The 22,953-nt window shown below is 39.8% G+C and overlaps 1 protein-coding gene across 4 annotated transcripts; it reads right to left on the bottom strand.

Moving 5' to 3' along the window:
- Nucleotides 1-22,101, bottom strand: ICE2 (interactor of little elongation complex ELL subunit 2). Of its 4 annotated transcripts, none has more exons than XM_059858133.1 (15): nt 21,905-22,094; nt 20,904-21,008; nt 18,162-18,429; nt 16,789-16,908; nt 15,432-15,566; nt 14,949-15,065; nt 13,743-13,902; nt 12,746-12,930; nt 11,322-12,276; nt 9,168-9,346; nt 7,586-7,715; nt 3,270-3,354; nt 3,129-3,179; nt 1,819-2,074; nt 1-1,131 (listed from the first exon to the last, which is right to left on the bottom strand). In XM_059858133.1, exons 1-15 carry the CDS (start codon nt 21,931-21,933, stop codon nt 940-942), a joined length of 2,967 nt encoding a protein of 988 aa, XP_059714116.1. In that variant the 5' UTR covers nt 21,934-22,094; the 3' UTR covers nt 1-939. The 4 variants fall into 4 exon arrangements, with proteins under 4 accessions (XP_059714116.1, XP_059714117.1, XP_059714118.1 ...); XM_059858134.1 differs by lacking the exon at nt 21,905-22,094 and adding an exon at nt 21,542-21,696; XM_059858135.1 differs by lacking the exons at nt 18,162-18,429; nt 21,905-22,094 and adding an exon at nt 21,542-21,699.
- Between the last annotated feature and the right edge of the window lie 852 nt (nt 22,102-22,953).

Raw genomic sequence — 22,953 nt, 5'->3', positions numbered from 1 at the left:
TTTGTATTTCACAAAGAAGTTTTTAATATACATTCATTATTGAAGCCTGATTTCAAGAAAACCCCTACCTCCAGGATGTTTTAGCAGGTATACCCCAGTAAACTGTTTTTTTTTTTTTTTAAATTTTTACCCTCATGACATTAAAACATGTTCTATCAAGTCCCAGTGAGCAGAAGAATGTTGATCAGATGAGTGTACTTGGTAACTTCCTCAGTCCAAACAAAAGACTTGGAAGAACACCTTTAAGACCTCTGCTTTTTGTGACAGCAGTTTAAACATGCAAAAATACAGCTCTCCTGTTATTATTTTACTTGTTTAGCTGTACTTTTAAGTTTTCCAATGCAGATTTATGGCCCTTACTATTCAAATAAACACAGCTTTTGTCCTTCATTTGTTACACCTTTCTAATGAGAAAAATGTATTTTTCTAAGTTATTTAAAAGCCAGTAGACACCATGTGTCAAAAAAGCTAAATAATTAAATCCAAGTTGTTCCTCTTACATACAATGCATGAAGTAAAATATATCTTGAAAATATGTGAGAACAAAAATCTGTAGAGAATCTGGAAGAACTGGGAAAGCTGAAAAGCTATTTTTCTGGTTATGTGGTATCAGAGGTTGTTGTCAGCCACTGCTTCACTCAAGATGCAGCTTTGCTATAGAAGTCACCAGACCAACAGAAGACACAAGAGCATAACCAGACACAACCCTAACCTCTGTTCTCCATAACCAGCCAAGTGGCTGTAGCAACATTCTTTTTTACCTCTGACTGATCTTGAGATTTTCACTTGAAACATGTCCCCTGAGGTACCAAAGGGTTAAAGGTTTAGAGAATGCTTCAGCTATTGGAGCCATTTCCCCTGCCAGCTTGTTCTGGCTCCTCTGAAGCTCCAAGAAACCTCAGATTTTTTGTGTCCTCTTGTTCTTCTCCAGGCTTATTCCTAATTCAGTTGCACTTTGTTGAATTTAGTTTTCCACTTTTTCTTCACTTTTCCTTGCTTGTAGAAATTCTTCCTCAGCTTCTTTGGAGCCACACCTTCATTTCTAGCAGGCTTAGCCGGCTTGCCTTTGGTTTCCATAGCTACTGGCCTTCCCTCATGGGGTGTGTCCAACTGTCCTTTCACCCCAGCCATCTACACACACAAGGGGAGAGAATTGGAAAAAAAAAAAAACAACTTAGAAAACCAAACTGGAATTACCAGAATTACTCATCTTCAATCTGTACTGAGCACAAATATGTTCAACTACATTCAGACAACTGCCTTCTAATCCATGTAGTTTCAGACAGATCCACAGGGCACATCTGCACTGGCACAACTACTCTTCAGTCAGCAGGGGGAAGTGACCAATCCCGCCTCTTCCCTGCCTACATGCCTGGATTTCCTTCTGGCAGAAAGCAAAGTGCACAAGGTAATTAGGAATGGATGCACAACAATTTCATCCTCATATGAAGGCAGGCTGTGGCTAAAACGTAACTCAACCTACAAACCATCTCACAGTGCACACAGCTGAGCACAGTTAGCACATGGCTTCTACACAAATGAGTCTCTGCTGAAGAAAAATAACGCTTGAAAATTTTTTCACTTATAACGGGCCATACGATCTCAAAAATAGTATAAGTGAGAGCAGGGTCTTTGGGCAATTTCTAAAGCATGACAGAAATCACTTATTCACCAACATAAATTACAAAGCAAGATGGATTCCCAAAAAATTTCTGGCCCCCGAAGATGACAGAGAAACTGTATCAGCTGTACCCCAGGGGACTGAAATAAGTTATTCCTAAACTGCTGACGTGCTTTTCCATCAAATGAGATACTGACCTTCTGTTTCCACCCTTCCCAGGGAGCAGGTGGAAAGGTGCATGGAACTCTTCCATGAGTGATGTGGTAGGGTAAAGGGAGGCTGGGATCCAGGGGAACCCATGGCACTGAGAGAGTGGCAGGTACAGCAGGCAGATCACTGTGAGCTTTGTGCAAGTTATAGGATGATCTCATGCTCTTGTCAATAGAACTCTTGTAAATTGCAACTGATGAATCTCCTGCAGCGTGAGTCAATAAATAAGAGCCCTCCTCCAAACTAAAATGAGAAAAGTTCAAAATGAAAAATATTATTTAAACCAAATTTTGGAGCTTTTTTATTTGATCAAAATAGTTAATATGTTCTTAATGCAAAAGCAGAACATCTTGAGATGTTTAATCCTTTTAGATGTTTTATAAAAAAGACTGTGCACAAGAAAGCATTAAACTGTATTGATCAATACCTATTATTGTGTTTATGATGTATTCATGATGTACTAATTTATCAACAATGTACAGGCTGTACATCATATGTCATCATATTCATCCAAACATGTGAGCATACAACGAAAACCATCCATGTTGGGTAAACCCTAATTCCTTAACCAGCATCTTATAAAGAACAATGCCCATGTGGACACAAACACAAGGAACAGATGAGCTTTCAACACCCACAGGATTAAAGAGGTTTTCAGGAAGATGAAGATCTACTAACTGTCCGTATCAAAAATCTTAGTCAAAAATCATGAACCTTCAGAAATTATAAAGCGCAGGAAAATCCCTCTGTAATTTGAATGAAAAGGCTTCACACCCAGTGCAAGAAACAAGCTTCACCAAAAAAATGAAGACACTTGCAGGCTGAAAGCCTTGAAGCAGCTATGGAAAGAAGCAGGAGAAAGGCTGCAATGGTGTACAGAGAAAGGCTGCTGTAAGTCAAGGCAAGCAGAAGTGAACAGGGGGTTATTTCTACCAATCAAGCAGAAAGACTGCCAAAACCTAAACTCCATGTGTCAGCCCATATACAGAACATTACACCTCACTCCTGTGAACTGTTTACTCAGCTCCTAAGAGCCCAGTTTGCTCTCTTGAAAAACTGGTTCACAAACCTCAAGTTCTTATTCTTTTGCATAATTTATGCAAACCTTGTAGTACCAAGCACATTTTAGACAGTACTGCATTATGCTATGATAGACCTAATAGAGAACCCATAAAACATAAATTTGTTCATGTATATGAAGAAATAAAAATCAGAGTAGACAAACATTGTACAGAAGAAACAGAATGAGCTGAGTAATGTGGCAAACAAGTACAATGCATAAAAATTGAGAACTTACTCAGACACCTTCTTCAAAATATGATGAAGTATATTTAACGAATTTGCAGGTCTGTGAAAGAAAAAAATAGCAAAAGTAGTAACTTGCAAGGCTTGTTAGGGTTTGAAATTCATTGCTAGAAAACTTACTCAAAATACTCACTTAATCAATCCAAGTTTTTCTCTTAAAGTTGCTGAAGAAATCTTTTCTAGCATAATAAGCTTAGATGTAAAAGCATCAATATGTGCTGAAAAAAGAAATTCAATTAATACACTAAAAATAAAACCAAACAAATATAAGAGCATAATTTGCAGACCTTTTAAGAAGGATAAAAAATTTGCTCTTTTGGCATTGAACAATGAAAAGTATGTATCAAAGTTGCACCATAACAGAGAGTAAAACATGCAGCTCCTTTAAGCACAGGCATCTGTACCCTGTCTTTCCAAACCAAGAGATGCCTGACTCCAGCAAACCTTCCATCTTGGGTGGTGTGTGGGATACACAACCTTATCTTGTCCCTAATCTCATCAGTTAGTTGTACTGTCTCAAGTTCATTTGACCCTTATCACTTTGCTTCCTCACTGGACCGATCCCAAGAGCTAACCTTTAACAACAAATTTACTTTTGCATTTAATATACTTGCTTTTCCATTCTGATCTATTGCATGACTTTCTAGGGATGCTGACCTTTGTCTCTTGATTTTTCTGCCCTTTCTCACTTGAGGAATTACAATTTACAACTCAGGCCTTGATCATGGCAAGTTGTTAAAAACTATTTATCTTTGACACTGTGAGAAGCAACAATTCAAAGCTCTCCTCATCACATTTCTAAAATAAAAGCTGCCAAGGACAGTTTAACCCACATTTCAGTTGAGCAATAAGGATCACCAGCATAGCTTGGACATGGATTTGACTGTACCTTGCCTTCTGGTTCTTTCCATGCTGAGGTTTTCCCAGGAATCTATTCTATTTCAGCTCCCAGAAGGAGGATGAGGAAAAGGCAGCATAATAAAATACAGCCTACTCTGGAATTTACTGTCTTCCTACAAATCTGCTCTGTTAGGAAGTGTAAATGCTTCAATTGCACAGTTAAAACTGCTAAATCAAAGCATTGCACATTCCAAGCTATCCATCACTAAGTTTATGCGCTGTGTAAGAAGACTAAATAATAACTCACACTCCAACAAATTAAAAAAGATGCACCAGGACAATCCATTTCTTTTAAACATTGTACATTTGTTAGTCTTGCACAAAATACTAATATCAAGAAAAGTAAGAAGCAAAATTTTGTATTTTACATTGCTGACTACAAAAAGAGGCTTGAAGTCATTATTTAAAAAAATATAATTAAAAAAAAAATCTGTTTGAGTTCGGTATTCCTCTCCAGCCTCTCCTCAAATCAGACTTCTCTACTTCTAAACATACTCAGAACATAACTGGGAAAACCCCAGTAATTACAAAATATCTATGAACTACTTCCACCTAGTTTATATAACTATATCTTTGAGAAGTGACTGATTGAAAACACTTGACATGTAGTAAGTTACTAAGTTATTTTTTCCTACCCATTTTTCAAATAATGTTAATTTGAACGCCAATATTATTCCATTCACTTGAAGGTAAACTGTTCTTGTAGAAAGTTTTGCTTAGGCACTTAATGCAAATAAGTGAATAATGGTCAGAGTAAAATGCTCCTATTAATCAGTGAAGCTTATCACAAGTTTATTTACTGCTTAGACAAGTACAAGTGCCTTATTTGGGAAGCTTGTCACAGAGATTACTGCCTTTGCAGATACAGGATTTCCTATCTGAGCAGCAAGGGGACTTAACCAAGGCAGGTGCTAGCTAGCAAGAGGAAGACAGAGCTCTTTGTTTGATGATAGTATCTCTGCTTTTTGAGAACATCCTGAAAAAAACCACCTCAGCTTCATTTCCCCTCCCCGGCCATGGCTACAGATCTGATTTCTGTCTCAATCCTTGAGTCACAGCAGAGCTGAGATCCTCCCTCTGTCACACACAACAGTGCTGGACAATTATGGGGCACAGACCAAGGTCCAAGGAACCTTTCATCCATACTTGCCTGGCAACACAGGTAAGTCTGAGATGGTTGAGACAGCAAATTAAGCTTTTTCAAGAGCCAAAACCACCAATGCAGTTTAACACTGAAGTCTGCTACATGCTTAAAATTTACAAGTTAAAGGCTTAACTGTGTGACCAAGAATGCAAGTTGTAGGTACTGCGTTAGTAAGATGATAGTTTTCAAACCATATTGTTCCATACTTCCACAGTCATACTGTGAGGTACATTTAAAAAGAGCAGAAACTTTATGGCTTTACAAAATGTTTCATGTAAAAATTCTTTTATTATAGAACACAGCATTTCACTTAATTCAAATTACAGCACGATTTCAGAAGCTCTCTGCCCTTCTCCTTACACTGAACAGATCACTGCAGCAGTCTTACTGTCAGGTATCAGATTAGTGACAGAGAATGAGAGATTCACCCCATTTTAGGTTGCCCATAACACCAGGATATCATCATCCTCAGAGAACTGTCCCTGGAGTTTCAGGACAAAGCTCTCTGCTGCAAAGAGCCCTCTGAGTAAATCTGAGTGCAAGACTGCATTTTTCACAGCTCCCTTAGGAATACAAACTGAAAGGCAGAATTTCACAGCTGCCTTGCAATATACCCAGAGCAGAAGATGACTGCCCAAGTAGAATATAACAACAGCTGCCTATTAAAAACTGTGGTAGATGCTCTAGAATAGATATTTACTTCCACATATTTTTTATCTACTCTGTAAGAAACTACATGGCAGTACCAAGAATCTGCCCCACAGGCCTGGAGTACCCATTTACTGTGCAGGACAGTAAATGGGTACAGTGACAACCCAGAGAATCCTGTGCCTCCTCAGAGCCCACAAAAAGAGAACTCCTGTGTGCCCCAGGGCTTGCTTCTGCAAAGAGTATCCAGGAGCTGACAAACCAACATGACTGGAATAACCAGTGCTTCTTCATCAAGGGTAGTTTATCCCAAGCATGGGAACAGAGATGTGCTGGAGGCCAGGCCAGTGCAGCCTGCCAGCCCAGGGCACTGCCTGTTCCTCAGCCAGGAGACCTACAGGAGATAGAGGAAAGCTATGCTGGAAGGGGAGGGCTCTGTGGCTCTTCATCTGCAACAATGCCTGCACACCCAGCCTGCTGTCTCCTACATTCCCAAGAACCTCCATAAAAAGAGGTGGTGGCTGGATGAGCTGTCTGCAAACTCCTGTGCAAGCCATACCTTCAATTTCCTGTACTGGGAGATTAGATAGACACTCACTCCTTTACCTTGTGTACTTCACAAACATCAGCCCTCTCTCCACAGTTCACTGTTTCCTCACACTGCTTGCCACTCTAGAAATGTTAATAACAACTTTGATATCATTTCCTACAGGAAACCCAACTGCAGTGCAGTTCAGTATGCTGGACACATCCTCAGTGTAAATACTCAGAATGCACTCAGCAGAGTGCTCTGCTTGCTAGAGAGCAGCAAGGCCTCTGTACTGTACATTAAGGTACAGTTACAAACAGAACTCTGTACATAATTAGCTCTTCATTAGGATCTCTTTTTTAATGGAATGGAAAAATCACATAAAATACTATTTTTAAAGTTTAAAATTAGAAATACAATTTCCATTGAATAAAGAGATCAGACCAGGATGCAATTGGCAAATGCATTAGATTTCACATCATCCTAATAATTCTGTGGTAGCTTGCCTAGCTTGCATGTAGAAACTGGAAAACAGAGAAGTTAGCATTTCTAAAATAGCATTCTGATGTGAGCCAACAACAGCAAAAGTGTAATTCAGTGCACAAGTGGAAAGGTTAGGCAACCACAGGCCACAACTGCTGCCATAACAACCCGAAAACCCAGATTTGTTTCTACAAAAAAAAGCAAGGCAATCCCCACTGCAGAACATTCCTCACTGTACAAACAGGGTTGCCCTCACTCAATAGCATGTGCCAAGCATATTTTAAGTATCAACCAACCACTTTGTTGCAAATTTTCCTTTTAAGAATCTTATTAATTACAAGATAATTGCTATCAGAAAGCTCTCCATTTATTAAAATGGTTGTTAAAATCATCTGGTCACATTCCTTATATATATAATTTTAATTTCTCTACACAACATATATCTCAACAGACATAAAAACTTCCCTGACTTTTTAAAATGTCATTGTACAAATATGAATACAGCATTTCCTAGAGGACATTGATAGTATTTATCTAAAACCAAAGCTGGAATTTCCTCATCCAGCACCCAACAGAAATTTTAGACAAAAAACTTACTGAAGATAGACATGAAAAAGCAAAACTAGAGGTTAAAATAAGACAGGATATATGGAATACACCTTTAATAAATATGTATCTCTCATATTATTCTACAAATACTCACCCATACATGTGGCTTGAGCAAAAACTCCAGACATGAACTTACCAATATAAAATAAGCATTTAGAATGCAGCATACTCTGTGTCCACAGCTGGCACACTTCACTTTCTGTAAGAGCTTCGACACCATAGTAGGCTTGGTACTCCAGTTTGGGCAACAGGAATATGGGAGTTGGCTGGAAAACAGTAGATAAGAGAAAAATTAGCACCCACTGTCCAAAATTATCCACAATTTAACCACATATTGTAGTTTATAATAACCACAGTCCTCCACCATAGCTGAAGTGACAAAGACATCTCAGAGATTTTGTTTGAAGGTTCACAATTTATGAAATCCTTACAAACTCTGGAGTACAGAGACTTTATACAGAGAAAAGTGAAATCAACAGGGAAAAAAAAAAACGAAAAAAAAAAGCTGGGGCAAGCTTTTACAAATAAAATTCTGACACTTAGTAATTTTTCCATGTGACTAAATTAATTTCAAGTTTACACTTCTGTGCTCTACTGCCCTCTGCAGCAATTTAAGAAAAAACCACACAACATTTCAAATTAGCCCATTATTAGTAGAATTCTGCCATTTATCACTCCTGTCAGAACATCACTTGAAATTAGAACCTAATGCTTGGAGTCTCATTTGAAATCAGAGGCTACCCTAACTAGTGAGTTAACCCCAATGAGCACTGTCAGTTCTCACTGACAACCCACTGTTTAAATTTAAACAGCAATTTGAAAAAAAATAAACAAGTGATTGGTTTCTGAATAATGAAGCAGTTATTCCCAGGCTTTATAAGCAGCGGATCAATAGCAAAAAGATTGGATTTCTTCAAAATAAGATTCTAAGCACAGACTCTTGGCAAGTAATCAGTGTTACAATGACTATTTCCATGTCAACATAGCACAAACACCTCACAAAAGACCTGCTTGCTGTAATTCTGGGATTCTCAGGAGGGACACAGCACAACAAATTTGCTAAATGATTCACAGGACTCTTAAGAAAATTACAAATTATTGAAAATTATAGAATAAAGTTTCCTTCTCTTCATGCTGCAAGGAGTATTTTAATTACAGTTGCATTCAAACCATTTAATTCCATGAGATAAACTATTTGCTAAGAACTGTCACAGTATTTTTAAGCAGGACAAACAATCTCTTTGTGTGTTCTCTGTTCTTCATTTTATCTCCTATTTCCTTGCTTAACTAGGCATGATAGCAAGGCTGAATCCTGCTTGGAAGTATTTATGGTCACAAACATTCTCAAAGCCTTGGCCCAAACCCTAACTACTCCATTAACTTTTAACAATAGTTCAAAATTACTTTTTTTTTTTACATAAGTATCATTACCCAGGCATTTTACTGTAGTAAAAAATGGAGAATCACATTTCCTTATGTTCTAATCAAGTAGAAATCTTTTAAAGAAAATCTTTTTTAAAGAAATCCCAAGTTATTCTTCCCTGTCCTGCTATAACAAATATTTACTTATAGAAGACACACTGCAGAGGCCCAGCTGTCTCAGTGACAGTATAAATGCTATCAAAGACTGGGAATCCCACAAATACCAACATTTCAGAGTTGAGCACAAATGTTTAAAAAAAAAACAAACCAACAAAAGCTGAAAACAAACCCCTCACCTTTTGGGCTTTACTCTTTTTCTGGTATTGTGTCAGCGACTTGACCTTCTGCACACTGCAACGCACGAGTAAGAGCAGATCATTCAAACTGAAGAGCTTGTACACAACATTGCCCTCCTCAGGAGCTTGATACTCTGAGGGGTCTTCTTCAAGCAGCTGAAGGTCACTTGGCAGCCTTGCTAGACAAAATGAGTAAACCAGACCACGTCAAGCTTGGACATTTCTTGCAATGAAGCTGATGAGCTCTGTTCTCTTGCAGTGCAGTTTTTTGTTCAGGATTTTTTTTTTTTTAACTCTAGGATCTGTTTTGTTTCCTATGATTTAGGGGTCAAAACTACTTTGTTAGGCACAAAAAACTCATATTAAAAAAAAATTACATTTGGGAAATGTTTTCTCTTAAAGAATATATTTCTAAATAATCCCACATAATTCAATTTCTCTTACACACATGAAGAGAACTCCAAATGTGAGACTCCATTCTTGTACAAATGTAGTTAAAAAGATTCTTTTTAAGCCAAGGTCACTCAGCACAAAGGAGAGAAAAATTTTATTTACAATCAATGGCTCCTGAGAGCTGCCATCCATTCATCAGGCACTGAAGTAACTCAGGTCTCAGGTCTGGATGGCAGCACAAATCTCTGCACCACATGGAGATCAATCTGGACACCAGCACATTCAAGAGGCACTACTGCATCTCCCAGGGCAGCTTTGAGTACATGAACAAACATCCCTTCAACCCTTAGAAACATTTTAACAAACTGTTTCAAATAAACACAGGAGACTCCAAATTAGTTTGCTGAAAATGTACCAATTCTTTTTTTTGTCCTGCAGATACGTGGAAATAGGTCTCCAAACTATACCTACAAATAGGAATTGCTGCAGTGCTATGAACAAATACATTTTTAACATTGAATTTAGAGTTTATGTGCATGCACACTGTGGGAGATATTATCCAAGGAACTGGAAGTAACTTTCTGTAAGTAAAATATATATCTCAGATCTGGCTTTGTGCAAAATAGACATGCAAAGAGGTTTCTCAGCTTCCTACAGAACTTTCAAATTGTAGAATTATGCTTTCTATTCCTACACAGTCCCTTTTCAGCATGTTGGCAATATTGGTTTCACAATCTCTATTAAAAAAATTTATTATAGAACATCTGAATTCTATACTCCATCTTTTTAACACAGAGAGAAATAAAACATCATGCCTCTGAGCCTTTCAAACTGAGGGAGGAGACATGGTCTTAGTGATTATTAAGTTAAAGCAATGAAAATGTAGGAAGTGATAACAGTGTCAACTAAAATGGAATTAATTGGGCTAACCTATAGATTAAGTAATTAATTCCTACATGATCAAATGCACACCTCCTCAGAAAACACCAAATATGTTTTCCCACCAAAAAGCACAGATTTGTTGGAATTAAATATTCGAGAAGAGGATCTGTCCTGGCACAACCTATCTGGTTTCCTGCATAATTATCCAACACAGTGAAGAGTTTCTAACTTCAGCTGCACAGAGTTCAGAAGCAACTCAGGCATGTGAGGAAATCCTCCAGGGCCATGGTCCCCAGGATATTCACAACTGTAATTCTGGGCTAAGGTCCAGGGGCAGCATAGATTCCATACTCAGCTAATGGCCTGAAAACCTGGAGAGGTGGCTTGTAGTGAATCCTCTTTTGCCTTCTGGGACAGAGTGCTGGGAGTTAAGCAACAGCAACCGAACCTTTTTGAGGAAGCTCAAAACAAGACGTACAAATTTAATTTCCCCCCCATTTAAAACTGCATAATTTGAATAATTTTTGCTCTACAAGAAATTAAAATAATTCTACTTTTGATTGACAAGAAACTACTTTCGCAGACTAGACTACTCAAATATTTGAATTTCTATGCAAAAAGAACTCATTCCACTACCAAATGATTTCTCTTCTTAAAAACCTGGTGTATAACAACTTATTTCTCTACAGTAAAACAGTTATTTTACATTCACCTCTGTGGACAAACAGCTCCCAGTGCTCCCTTCTGTGTGCAAGACAGTAATTCCCATACAGAAAAGGTACTGTTAACTTGAGCCACAAATAGATGTAAATAGATGTAACAGATGCACTATTGACATATTGGGTTCAATTTTCCTCCTCACACAATGACCACACTTACTCTTGGGCACTCCCTCAAAAAGCCACATCCAGGTATTTCTAGTGGAGCTGCTGGGATTGGAGGCTGGGGCTGGCCCAGCTTCTGTGCTGGAGGTCACCAGTGGTTTTGGAGAGTGAGGCAGCTGGGTTGGCACAGCATTAGAATTATCACAGCTCACCACTGGCTTGTGAGCTTTTGGGGAAGGGGACTTGAGAAGTTCAGTTTGCATTTTCAAAATTTGCCCAACAGGATCCAATTCTTTGGAAAACTTTCTTGGAGGTTTCTTGGAGGCTTTTTTCCCCTGATCTGGGCTATCTGAGCAGTCAATGACACTTGCTGAAGGACTCTGGGCAGGGCAAGGAGATCTGACAGTCTCTGCTGAGGTAGAGGACACAGCTGGTGGTACAGCTGGCTTGCAAGAAGCAGTGGTTTCACACTCTGAATCAATCACCAAACGCTCTTCATCCGTGTCACTGCTGCATAAAGAAGTGTAAGTCTCTTTTTTCTGTGCAGCATCAGGCTCTTTCTCAGAACTCACTGCAACAGATAGAGGATTTAATTTTGTTTCATTGTCCAATACTTCCTTGGTCATGACATCCTGTGCTTTGTTCAGTCCTACCTCCACTGACTGAAAGCTTCTACAAGGAGAATGTTCTTGAGGGCTGCAGCATGGAATGCCATCTAATGATGGAAGCTGCACACTGGCACATGCTGAACCTTCTTGCTCAGAAAGAGTGTTTTTCTCCTCTTCATCTCCTCTGTTTATGGCAGATGAATTCTTCCCCCCAGTTTTCAGGCCATTAGATAAAATTTTAGCAGTATTAGTAGCTGGAGGAAATGCAGTTTCCATTTTACAAGCTCTTGAAAGCTTGGTTGTTGTTCCAAAAGTTTCAAGCTCTGTAACATCATCATCGAAGTCCATCCCTGTGTCATCTGGAGGAGGAATTGTCCTGCACTGGTAGGTGTCAGGACACACCTAACCATGGGGATGAGAAAGTAATAGAATTAAAAAAAAAAACCAAAACAAAACAAAAAAAACCCCAAGAAATGAGACATTGCTGAACTGAAAACACAAAAAAAAATCTTTTACCATCCATATTTCACTGTTAGGAAAGAGGATCAGCAATTGAAAAACAATTGCTCTTGTTTACCACTGAATATCTTGGGTCCTTTAAATAGGACCCAAGTTTAAAGGCCTTCCTAAAGAGTAAAAGTCCACAAAACTTCTTCCACCGAAGCAAACTGATCAAAAGACATTTTAATGAAGTAAATATTAAGGCTGAGATGCCCATGTAGAAGCACTTACAGGAACTAGACAGGGTCTCTAACTCAGAAATACCACCACAGAAAACCTTGATTTCCCTTCATCACAGGAAAAGCAACTCAGGAATTTTAACGCAGGGTTTTGGTTTTGCTTGTTTTTAAGAATATGTGACTCTACATACATCCCACTGAAACAGGTTGTCCTCAGCTGGTTTGTCCATTGATACATCAGAAATTGGAACATAAGATGTTTTAGTTGCTAGGAAATCCACTGGAATTTCATGGAAGATTTGATTCCTCTCTCGGACTGTCATTTCTTTTCTCAGCAGAGGTGGATCAACATAAACCACTTTAGCTGGTTTTCTACCTTTCCAAGAATGAAAGAGTATGTATTAAATGAAAGGAAGAAATACTGTTGCATAATTTAAATAATAAATCTTTCAACTTCCAATTACAGTCAAATCCACTGCACATACACACCAGAAGAAATGAAAAATGATCCTTTCATTCATTAACAACAGAAGATAAAAGTATGTCCAGATATGGTGTGAATTATTGTGATCTTGCAGCAGCAATACACACCACATTAATAGCTGAACATATTTCAAATGCAGTTCTAAGTAGAGAATTTGTAAAATAAGAACAGAGGATTCATCATTTCCTATACAGCATCATATCATCAAATGTATTCTGTTTTCCAAAAATATCTTTTCTTCCTTGTTTGGAAGTAATTTCTTTTTTAAGTCTCAGTGCCCAAGTGATAGCTGCTGTTTATTTCTCCTCTAATCAGTTAACTCTGCCCAGGCTCTGCTGCTCCACTCCTTTATTTGCACCTAAACACACTTATACATCTGAATTCCACAAAAATAAAAGCAATGCCCTGCCCATCCCAGCAGAGAAACCAAGGCATGTGGTGAACACAGTCTCCACAGTCTCCCTGTTTTATGAACAAAAGTAAAACTGGCTTTAACCAGTTTTTTGTTTTGGCTTTTTCCCCCAGGTGGAAAACAGCTGAATGTCCAAATCCGACACTTACTAACTGTAGAGGCTGTTATTATTCTCAGTAACGAGGCAGAAAAGGTATAGGAAACAATATCCAGTGACCCTGAATCAGCTTTCCAGCTTCTCTGGACAACACCACCCCCCCCCCATAGTTTTAATAATAAAAACATCCCATACCTGCAACAGTGACCATTTTAACACAAACTGGAATTTCCCACTGTTCCTTGTAGTTCAGTCCATGATTATTCAGTAAAGTAAATAATGACTGATTACTTAAAACAACTTGAGGACAATATTTCAAAGCAAGTTTTTCTGCATTTGAATCTGAACTAATATCCTAAAGAGAAAAAAAAGTTATTTCTTCCAAAGTTCTTTTTTTTAAGAAATACACATAAATTTAAATTTACAAGAAAAACTCCAAACCCAACCAAAAGTGGATATATACAACCCCTACTCCTCAAAAAAAAGTCCAAAGACTACCACAGTGCCAGGCTTCAAAAGGAAATTAAAGAAACAAAAACTTCCCTGAAGGTTTTCAGCTGAATCTTATGCATTCACTTTGCAGCATAAGAAAACACATATTTTAAACTTGTATTTAGATACATTTGAATTACCAGGTTGAACAGGAATCTAGATAATAATGAAATATGGGAATGTGCCAAAGCAAAAAAAATCCCCCAAACCAGATGAACTCACAAATATACACTACAGATCTTATGAGTCAAGCAACAGCACAATAGACATCCAACACTGAAGTATGGTTAAAACTGCCCAGTTATTTCAATACTGATTAGATATAAAGAGCCTTAAAACAAATATAAGCCCATCAAGAATACAAATTGAGAATTGAAATGATAAAATTGTTCAATTTTACAAGTACATATTTCCATGAAGGAAGGAGGCTGGGAATGCTCATGAGGCAGAAGAACATCATCAAGGACTATGAAGATAATGGGAGCCCAGGAGCACTGAGGACCATGAGAGAAGTAAGAAAAACCCAGCTCTGTTCTTTTTGCTGCCCCCTCAGCCATCATCAGAAGGGCTCTGTTTAACATCTTAGAGGCTTATACCATTCTCCTGCATCACCTCTGCTCCTTTCTTCAGCAAGTGTCTCTGAAATTACAGTGCTGCTGTTGAAAGCTTGGGTTTTGATATGTGAAGACACTCCTTAAAATAGCTGAGGAAAAGCTATGTGGAATAAACAGTCAAAAATCTCAGTTCTACAGAAGGAAAACTCCCTGATTTTTGCAGTAGAAGAACACAAACAGAAATACAAGCTATTTAATGGTCCAATGCAGTCTAAAAACTGTTCAAGACATAAAAAGATCACATTGCACTTCTGTCAAAAATATGCACTAAAATAACAATAAAAGGGTTACTTACATGATGCATCACATGAGCCTTTTTTTCTGGGGTTATAATAGATGTAACAGTGCTATAGTCTGTGGGCAGCTGAACAGGCATGGAAGGGAAATCTGTTTTATAACGTCTTGCTGTACCCTGGGGGAAATCAGGCAGCATCAAAAAACAGCTTTCACAGCAATCATGCTCACCCAACACTGCATTTCTAAAGAAGAAAAATACAACAAATTTACACGGGTCCACTATCAAGTTACATGATATGAGAGAACATATTATTAATGTCATCTTTTTATGGCAAACATCTGGTGTAAAAGGTTAACAGACTTACTACCAAAATAATTTTATTAAAGTTTTAATTGATAATTTAAATTATAAATTATAACCCCTAACTCAAGAACTGGATAATAGTTGCAAAAACACCTAATCCTTGCCTAACACAACTCTGATGTAATTCTACTTACTTAAAAACCCCCACAAACCCAATCTGTGTACATAAGGTATTACCATTGCAAGAAGATTTTTTTCCAGCCTAAAGGTCAGCTGTGTATGAAACTTTCCTCCCATGATACTCATGATCTCCTGCAGGGTGTAAACCTCTGGATACTTCCGCACATGTCCAAGACATGCACGTAGCAACTCCTAACACAAAAAGAAAAATCATTTATTCATTTTTATCTTTCATAAGGATGGGGGATTTTGGGGGGATTTTTTAATTTTGAGAAGTTTTTTCTGTAATTTCAAGTTGCATTAAAAACTTAGAGGTACCTATAATACTCTCACAATCACTGCTATGAGAACTGCACTATATTCCAGATTCTCCTCAGCCCTTCATAAGCAAGGCTGACAATGTATGCACACAACTCAGGCCAATCATTAAAAACATGCAGTTCAGCACAGTCTGCAATGTGCTAAACAGGTAATTTTCTTTTTAGTTATTTATCTTGGCTTTTAGAGGAAGTAATATTATTTTGTGTTACCACCCAAGCTTACACTAAGCCTAGGCAAAAATCACAAAGGGAAAGGCATAGGATGATTCCATTTGTGCTGAAACTCACCGTCCTGTCAAGTCTACATAATTTTTTACAATACCTGAATGAAGTATTTAGGATATTTAGATTTTATTTAGTAACTAGAAAGAGTTATTTCTGCAAGTTGGTTAAAACAAAATATGGGCATCAGTTTTTAAGTCAGGGTACTAACAATAAATAGGACTTGAAGTCTGGAGACACATTTTGTGACCAGATGACAAGACACAAAATTGCAAAGCCAATCCCAGTATTTAGGGGGAAAAAAAAAAAAAAAGCAGAATGTTTGTCTTCACATGTGCCCAAACTCACTAATGGGAAAATTTAATGAACTTTTATTCAAAAATGTGCTAAAAACCCAAGAATGATGCATGAAGTTGCAATCATGTTTGATCTTAGAATCATCAAAGTGGATATTTAACACAGAATGAACTTGCAGAGGGTTATGATTAAAGCCTCAGCAACTTCCAATTAAAGTCACTTTATAACATGCTACTGTGACATGTTACTAAGCTTTCCTGTGGAGCTAAACTTCACATTCTGCCCAGTATATCTAAGAGCCACTTCTTAATGGAAATGCACACTTCAAATGCAGCTCCTCCTTTCCTGAATATAAAGAAGCAATTTATTTATTTGATGAACAAATATTTTTGCAGTGATTTCTTCTAGTACATCTTTTTGGCTCCAGTGAAAAGTAGAGGAAATGGCCACTTCTCCATCTCACCCCAACAGAAATCAGCAGGGCAGGGAACACCACAACCATGAGCACTTCTGCCTATCCTGATCATGATCCAAGATTATTTTTTTAAGGGTTTAAGCATGGCAATGGTAATTACCTCAGTATAACGTAGGGCATCTTCAGAGATGGCATCATAATCCTGGGCACAGCTCTTTGCAGCATTTTGGGCAAATTTCATAAATTCTGCAATTTCATTGTTTACTACTTCTTTCATTTGCTGGGGGAAGGAAAAATCTATTTTAAGACAAAACAGAATCTTCTACACTCGACATATAACCAACAAAATTTCCAGAGAGACAGTACAGGTAATGATATGAGGGAAGGAACAGATTCCACTTGCTACTCAACTTGACAAGTGTTCAGTTTCAGTTAAGTAAAAAAGTTTTTGCAAGGCCTATTTCCTTTAAAAAAATCCCAAACCAACAACACACCATCCCCAACAAACAGCAAATTTCGTTTGATACAGTGATTTATAAATAGAGAGGTTACAAGATATGGTCATTGAAGTTTACATGGCAAAGTCATAAAGAATTCTGATTTCATGAGAAATTCTAAGTAACAACAACACAGTAGCGACTGATATGCCTGGAAACAACATTTCCATTGGTACAGCATAAAATAAAGAAATGAGCATTAATAAGGAAGCATGGGAAACCAAATGCAATGGCTCAAAACAATTTGCTGATTAATGACATTTTACAGGACTCAACTAAAACGATGCTCCCAGCCAACATCAAAGTGCCCATTCACACCAATGGCCGAGGCTCAGCAGCACAGGGAGCTCAGCCTTGCCCCTGTGAGCCCAGCAGGGCAGCACACAGGGCCCTCCCTGCCAGTGGACACAGCTCCCAGAGGCTCAGCAGCACAGGGAGCTCAGCCTCGCCCCTGTGAGCCCAGCAGGGCAGCACACAGGGCCCTCCCTGCCAGTGGACACAGCTCCCAGAGGCTCAGCAGCACAGGGAGCTCAGCCTTGCCCCTGTGAGCCCAGCAGGGCAGCACACAGGGCCCTCCCTGCCAGTGGACACAGCTCCCACAGCTGGCAAAGATCACATCAAGGGGTATGCACAGCCTAACACTACCTAAGACTGCTACAGCCACGATGAAATGCTAAAATCACAGTAAGGACAACTCTTAACTTCCTCAGAAAAAAAAAGGGTTTTTTTGGGGACTAGGGAGCTGTTTGGTCAGTTGTCAAAGATCTACACTTATCCTCAGTTGTTCAGATCACTTTAAAAAACCCCAAGAAAACAAAAAAGCCATAAAACCCCAATTTCAATGAAATTACCAAATACATTTTCAATTTCTATTAAAAAGCTTATCCTGAGTACTTCAAACCTTTATTACCTTTCACAATAACACGAATTCTATGACAAATTGAACTCAACACGAGTTTTCCCCCTTTCCTTCATTCTTTGTAAGAAAAAAAAATTGTATGACTCCCTCTGTAATGGTCATATGTTCATATCTTACCATATATGTGAAAAACTCCCTTTGACTTGCTTCATTAACTTGGAAATGGTTTCCTTTTTTTGAGAACTTAGTCATCAGATACAAGTATGTCTTCTGCTCCTTCTCAGTCAAACAAGAGGTAAATGGATAGGGGAGTCTGGGTTCTGGGAGAGGATGGTCATCAGCTGGGCCTTTAGCCTCCACCTCAAGTGACTCAGCAGCCTGCATGCCACAAGCCTGTCTGTTTTCTGAGGAGTTTGCCAATGCCTCTGCATTTTTCTTTGCCTCTCTGAAAGAAAAGTAAAAAATGAACCAATCTGCAGCTTTCACGTAAATACTAGTATTAATCAGAACCAACAAAGGCAGCTGTGCAAGCCTGAACTGCTCTGAGACACTGCTATTCCAATTCCTATCTGTGCCAGTGGACCGTTCTTACTCTAAAACTTTCCCTGTACAATCAGACTAACCCTTAGTGCCAGCTGCAGATCTGCAACTGCTTTAAAAACAAACAAACAAAAAAGGCAGGGTTTTCTGTTGTCATCTTCTCACAGGGGTTCCACACTGCTGTCTCCTTATCACAAAAGTTTCAAACCTTCTTGGTGTTTCTTGTGGGCAGCTCCTCTGAGCACTGACACTTTCTTCCTCACAAAGCAGCCAGCTGACTCCAGTTCCCTTCTCCACCAGCCACCCCACTCCTGTGTAGCACTCTTCTTTCTCACTGGTTACAGCTGTGGCCTGTTAAAGTCAGGCCTGTTCCCAATCTGTGATAATTGGCCCAGATGCAACACCTTAGGGGAGAGGTTACTTTCTGCACTATCTTTATTTTCTTACATTCTATCCCCCTGTAATTTTCTTTTTAAAAAAAACCAAATGGTGTTAGCAAGCTAAATATGAACCACATTCTTTGTTCTGGAAACACATTATTAATGAAAGGATAAAGAATCTCCACATTTCACCACTCACTGGTGGCCACTGCTCAGAAACTGCACTCAGAAAGGTCAGACTTATCAGTCAGTTCTGATAGTAAAGCAGAAAGATTAAACTAGAAAAAGCCTTTCCTTCATTGCAGAAGAAGGAAATCAAAATTACTTCACTGTAACAATAGAAATTCTAGATATCAATGAAGGAATTCTTACAGAGTACACAAATCAAGCATTTAATTTTCTATTCTAAACAATGCTGGAATCAGTCACCAAAAATAATAGTAGGGTAGGGCAAGGGGCATGGCTGTTTTAACAACAATGAAGAAGTAACATAAAGCTTGTTCTTAAAGCAAATCCAGTAAACAAAGGCCAACCAGCCTAGCCCTGGTCTATTTAAAATAATTGTACTTTAGAAAGGAAAATATTTAAGGCCAACAAAATTAACATTAACTGCTGATCTTGGAAAAAGCATATTTTTAAGATACTATTTCAGCAGTAGAAAACATCTCAAGTGTCATTCAAACCCAGCAGTATCACATCCACAGTTCTTAATAACACTTCACAGCTGTCTCTCTAAATATGAGAATGTGTCCATCCTTGTGGCACAAACTGGCAAATTTAATTAAGCTGTAGCAGCAACAAGATGCTGACTCAGATATGCCAGTGTAAGAACATCAAGAAATTCTAGCAGCTTAAATTGGCTATATTCAGCACTGAATGAAATGGCAGCACATCAAGATCATTTCACTATGCACTGCTGTCACAGTCTTCATTGGGGTGCAAACCAAAATAATCTGACAGAGCTTTTCTGGCCATATTTACAGCATTATATTTTCTTTGAGCTGACGGCTTAAATTTTTCCCCTGCATTTTATCAGCAACCTGCTTTCACTGCTTCTGCACGAAGAGAAAACACACTTTTGTAAATATCTATGAGAAACTGCCCAAAATTAGCACATTTCCTCCAGCTTTTACTTTCACACTTGCTTCAACAGATATAATTTCTCTTCCCCTTGACTCTGGTCACACAACCCAGCTCCATCCATTTCTGATATTTACCAGGTGCAACCTCTTTGGCTACTTCTGGCTGTAAACCCACCCAAAACCACACACAGCTGGCCACAATCCCCACCCGATTGTCCACTCCAGAAACTCTTCTAAGGAAGAATCCCAGCAGTATCAGATGTACCAGCAACAAGCTGTGAGGCTGGGGTCCTATCTTGCCAATGCAAGGAAAGTTGCTCCAATAGCTATGGACCAGAACGATCTTCTCTAGCTAAAGATGTGGGATGAAGCCATGGGATGCAACAGGCAACCCCCTCAAATTGTCAGTTCATAAAAACACAGTAATTCCCCTTTTGAACAAACTGTTTCCCAACTTGCTGAACTCCCCACTTACATGGTTTCCCACCCACGTTCCTCCCAGAGTGAAGGTTCAGGCACCAGGCAGCAAGTTCACCTCCCTTATCAGCTCAATAACTTCTGAAACCAAGAGTCTAAATACAGTCCTCCAAATGCTGAGATCCAGCAGCATGAGCCACATTTCTCACTATGTGAAATCAATGTCATTCTACTTCCTCAGCCTAAGAAAATATGAAAATGACACCAAAAGTGCAAAAACAACTCTACCTGTACCGCCTGTGTTCACACAGCTTCATTTCCCAGAGCAAAGCACTCAACCTGGACTCCTCCTGCTTTCTGAGGTTTCCCCACAGAGAAAGCACAGGCCAACAGCTGTAAGAAATCCTTGTGTGCCAAACAACAGGCAGCTTTCCCCAAAGCAGTATGGGGATGTATCCATAGCATGGTAAGAAAGAGCACAAAGTGATAAAATAATATACCTGTTTGATAAATGCCAGAGTTCAGAGAGGCTCAGAGACAAGGAATGTTTCTCATAAAGTTCATGGGAGAAAAATACTTCTTGGCCATTTTTTGGTGGAATATCCCTAATAAAACAAAATTTAAAAATAAATACATAGCAAAACAATCAAAAATTAAAGGGCACATCTGCTCCTGAGAAACAAAACCAAGAATCATTTTATATGAAAAAAAGAGAGGCCACCTACGCAATGGTTCCAGATTTCCTTTTTAGGAAAGTTATGTTTGTACTAATGCCTTGTGTGGTTTTGATAGTAAAATAAGTATTTTGCACAGTACAAAGAATTTCATTAATACAAGACATCAATTCTAGTATGGTGAAATTCTGAAGAGAGTTTCAGACTTTCACAGGTTCATGAATCAAAAACAAACTCTGGGTTGAAATCGCTGGAACTTTTGAGGAAAATACATCGGTTTTAGGTTTTCAGAAAAGATTTGTTCTTGTCCTCTACACTGATCTGATATTTCACATTGCCTTTTTTTCTAATATAGCCGTTTAAGTGAACAGGGCTTATACAATCCCAACCTCCCTAACTACTGTGTAAGGTACGAGCAAGGATTTTATTTAGGTTTTACTTCACAAACTAAAATTCCAACAAACCTCGCCTCTCTAGGGTTAAAGAGCCGAATTACGTATTGGCAGAGCTTTTCGTATTAGAAACACGAACAAAGTCCCTGCCCAGAATCCCCGCCGGGGATTTACGGGACCTCACGGCCCCTGAGGCGGAGCCGGCCCGCACTCACAGCCCGGCGCAGCCCCCGGGAACCTTCGCGCTCTTCCCGCTCCCATCGCGGGAGTGACAGGAAATGGCGCACGCGCCCTCGGGGCGGCGTCCGGCGGGGCGGGAGCCGAGCCCGCCCCACGGCGCGTTCTGCTGCCGGCGGGGCAGCGCGGAGCTGCGTCCGTCGCCCACGCCTCAGGCGCGCCCGCCCAGGCCGCTCAAGGAGAGGGAGACGCGCTCACCATGTCAGCGGCGGCTCCGCAGCCGCCATCTTGGCAAAGCCCTCAGGCCAGCAACTTCGCGCTTCTTCCTCTCACCGCCTCAGGACTCTGGCCAATCAGCGGCCGACGCATGCGTCAGGTGTTCTGGGCCAGCCAATAGGGAAACGGGCTCGAGCAGCGCCTCAGAGTGTGGCCGCCATTTTGTGGCGGGCGGGGCGAATGGTGGCGCGCAGCCGAACTGTGCTGGGAGATTTGCTCCATGGTCGCAGGCGGAGCCTAGGCAGGAGGTGGATGCCTCGGGCGGCACATCCCGCCCCTCCCCGGGTGTTTCAGAGGTGGGGCCCTGGGTAGAGGATGGGTGTCCCGGGTAGCTCCTCCCGCTCCGAGTGTGGAGGGGTGGGGGGCAGCCTGTCACTGAGGGGTTGGAGGCGCGTGAGGGCTGAGGTGCCCATGGAGGAGGCTGCGTTCAGCAGCTTCCTTCCTCTCTTAGGTGTTCAGTTTCCCAGGCTCACTTCGCGTGAGCAGAGCCGCAAAATCTTTTTTTAATTGATGGTCTGGCTTCCCACTGTGATAAAATGTGGAATTCGTGTATTCTTAGAACCCATAGGTCTGGGTGATGAAAACTCATTTGCTTGTGGTATTACAAGAAAAGGTGATGCCGGTCACTGCTCTAAAGATGGGGAAATGATGAAGGCAGAGTGTATGCCTGGTGTCCCATGATTAAAATGGGGCACTATTACACAAACACAGGAAAACTCAGAGATGATTAAGAATTATTCCCAAACCCACCAAACAAAGGAGACTTCAGCTTGCTTGCAGATCAGTTTTAAGGACAGTGATTTTAATTCTACCCTCGATTTGTTGATCTTCGAAGAGCAGAAAGGTTTTCTGTCCCACTGGATAGACCCACCCAGAGTGCAGCCGTGGAATTACCCCCTTGTAAGGAGTGATCCTGGTTCCCAACCCAGGTACGGCAACAGTTCTGTAGCTAAATTATGAGAACTGCTTATCTTGGTGAATGTGGCAGCTTAAATCCCACTTCAGGCTGCATCTCTCAAAAACCTGCAGGT

The sequence above is a fragment of the Haemorhous mexicanus genome, chromosome 13, assembly GCF_027477595.1.
Source record: "Haemorhous mexicanus isolate bHaeMex1 chromosome 13, bHaeMex1.pri, whole genome shotgun sequence".
In the NCBI taxonomy this organism is placed as follows: domain Eukaryota; kingdom Metazoa; phylum Chordata; class Aves; order Passeriformes; family Fringillidae; genus Haemorhous; species Haemorhous mexicanus.
Note: the sequence above shows the minus strand (reverse complement) of the source record. Positions and strands in the feature narration are given on the sequence as shown.

Coding starts and splice junctions, on each gene's coding strand:
- ICE2 (XM_059858133.1), bottom strand. CDS start 21,933: ATGGCGGCTGCGGAGCCGCCGCTGACATG. Junction 3,355..7,585: donor TAAATGCTTATTTTATATTG/GTAAGTTCATGT, acceptor TTCTTTTTTCAG/CACATATTGATGCTTTTACA. Junction 2,075..3,128: donor ATTTTGAAGAAGGTGTCTGA/GTAAGTTCTCAA, acceptor TTCTCATTTTAG/TTTGGAGGAGGGCTCTTATT.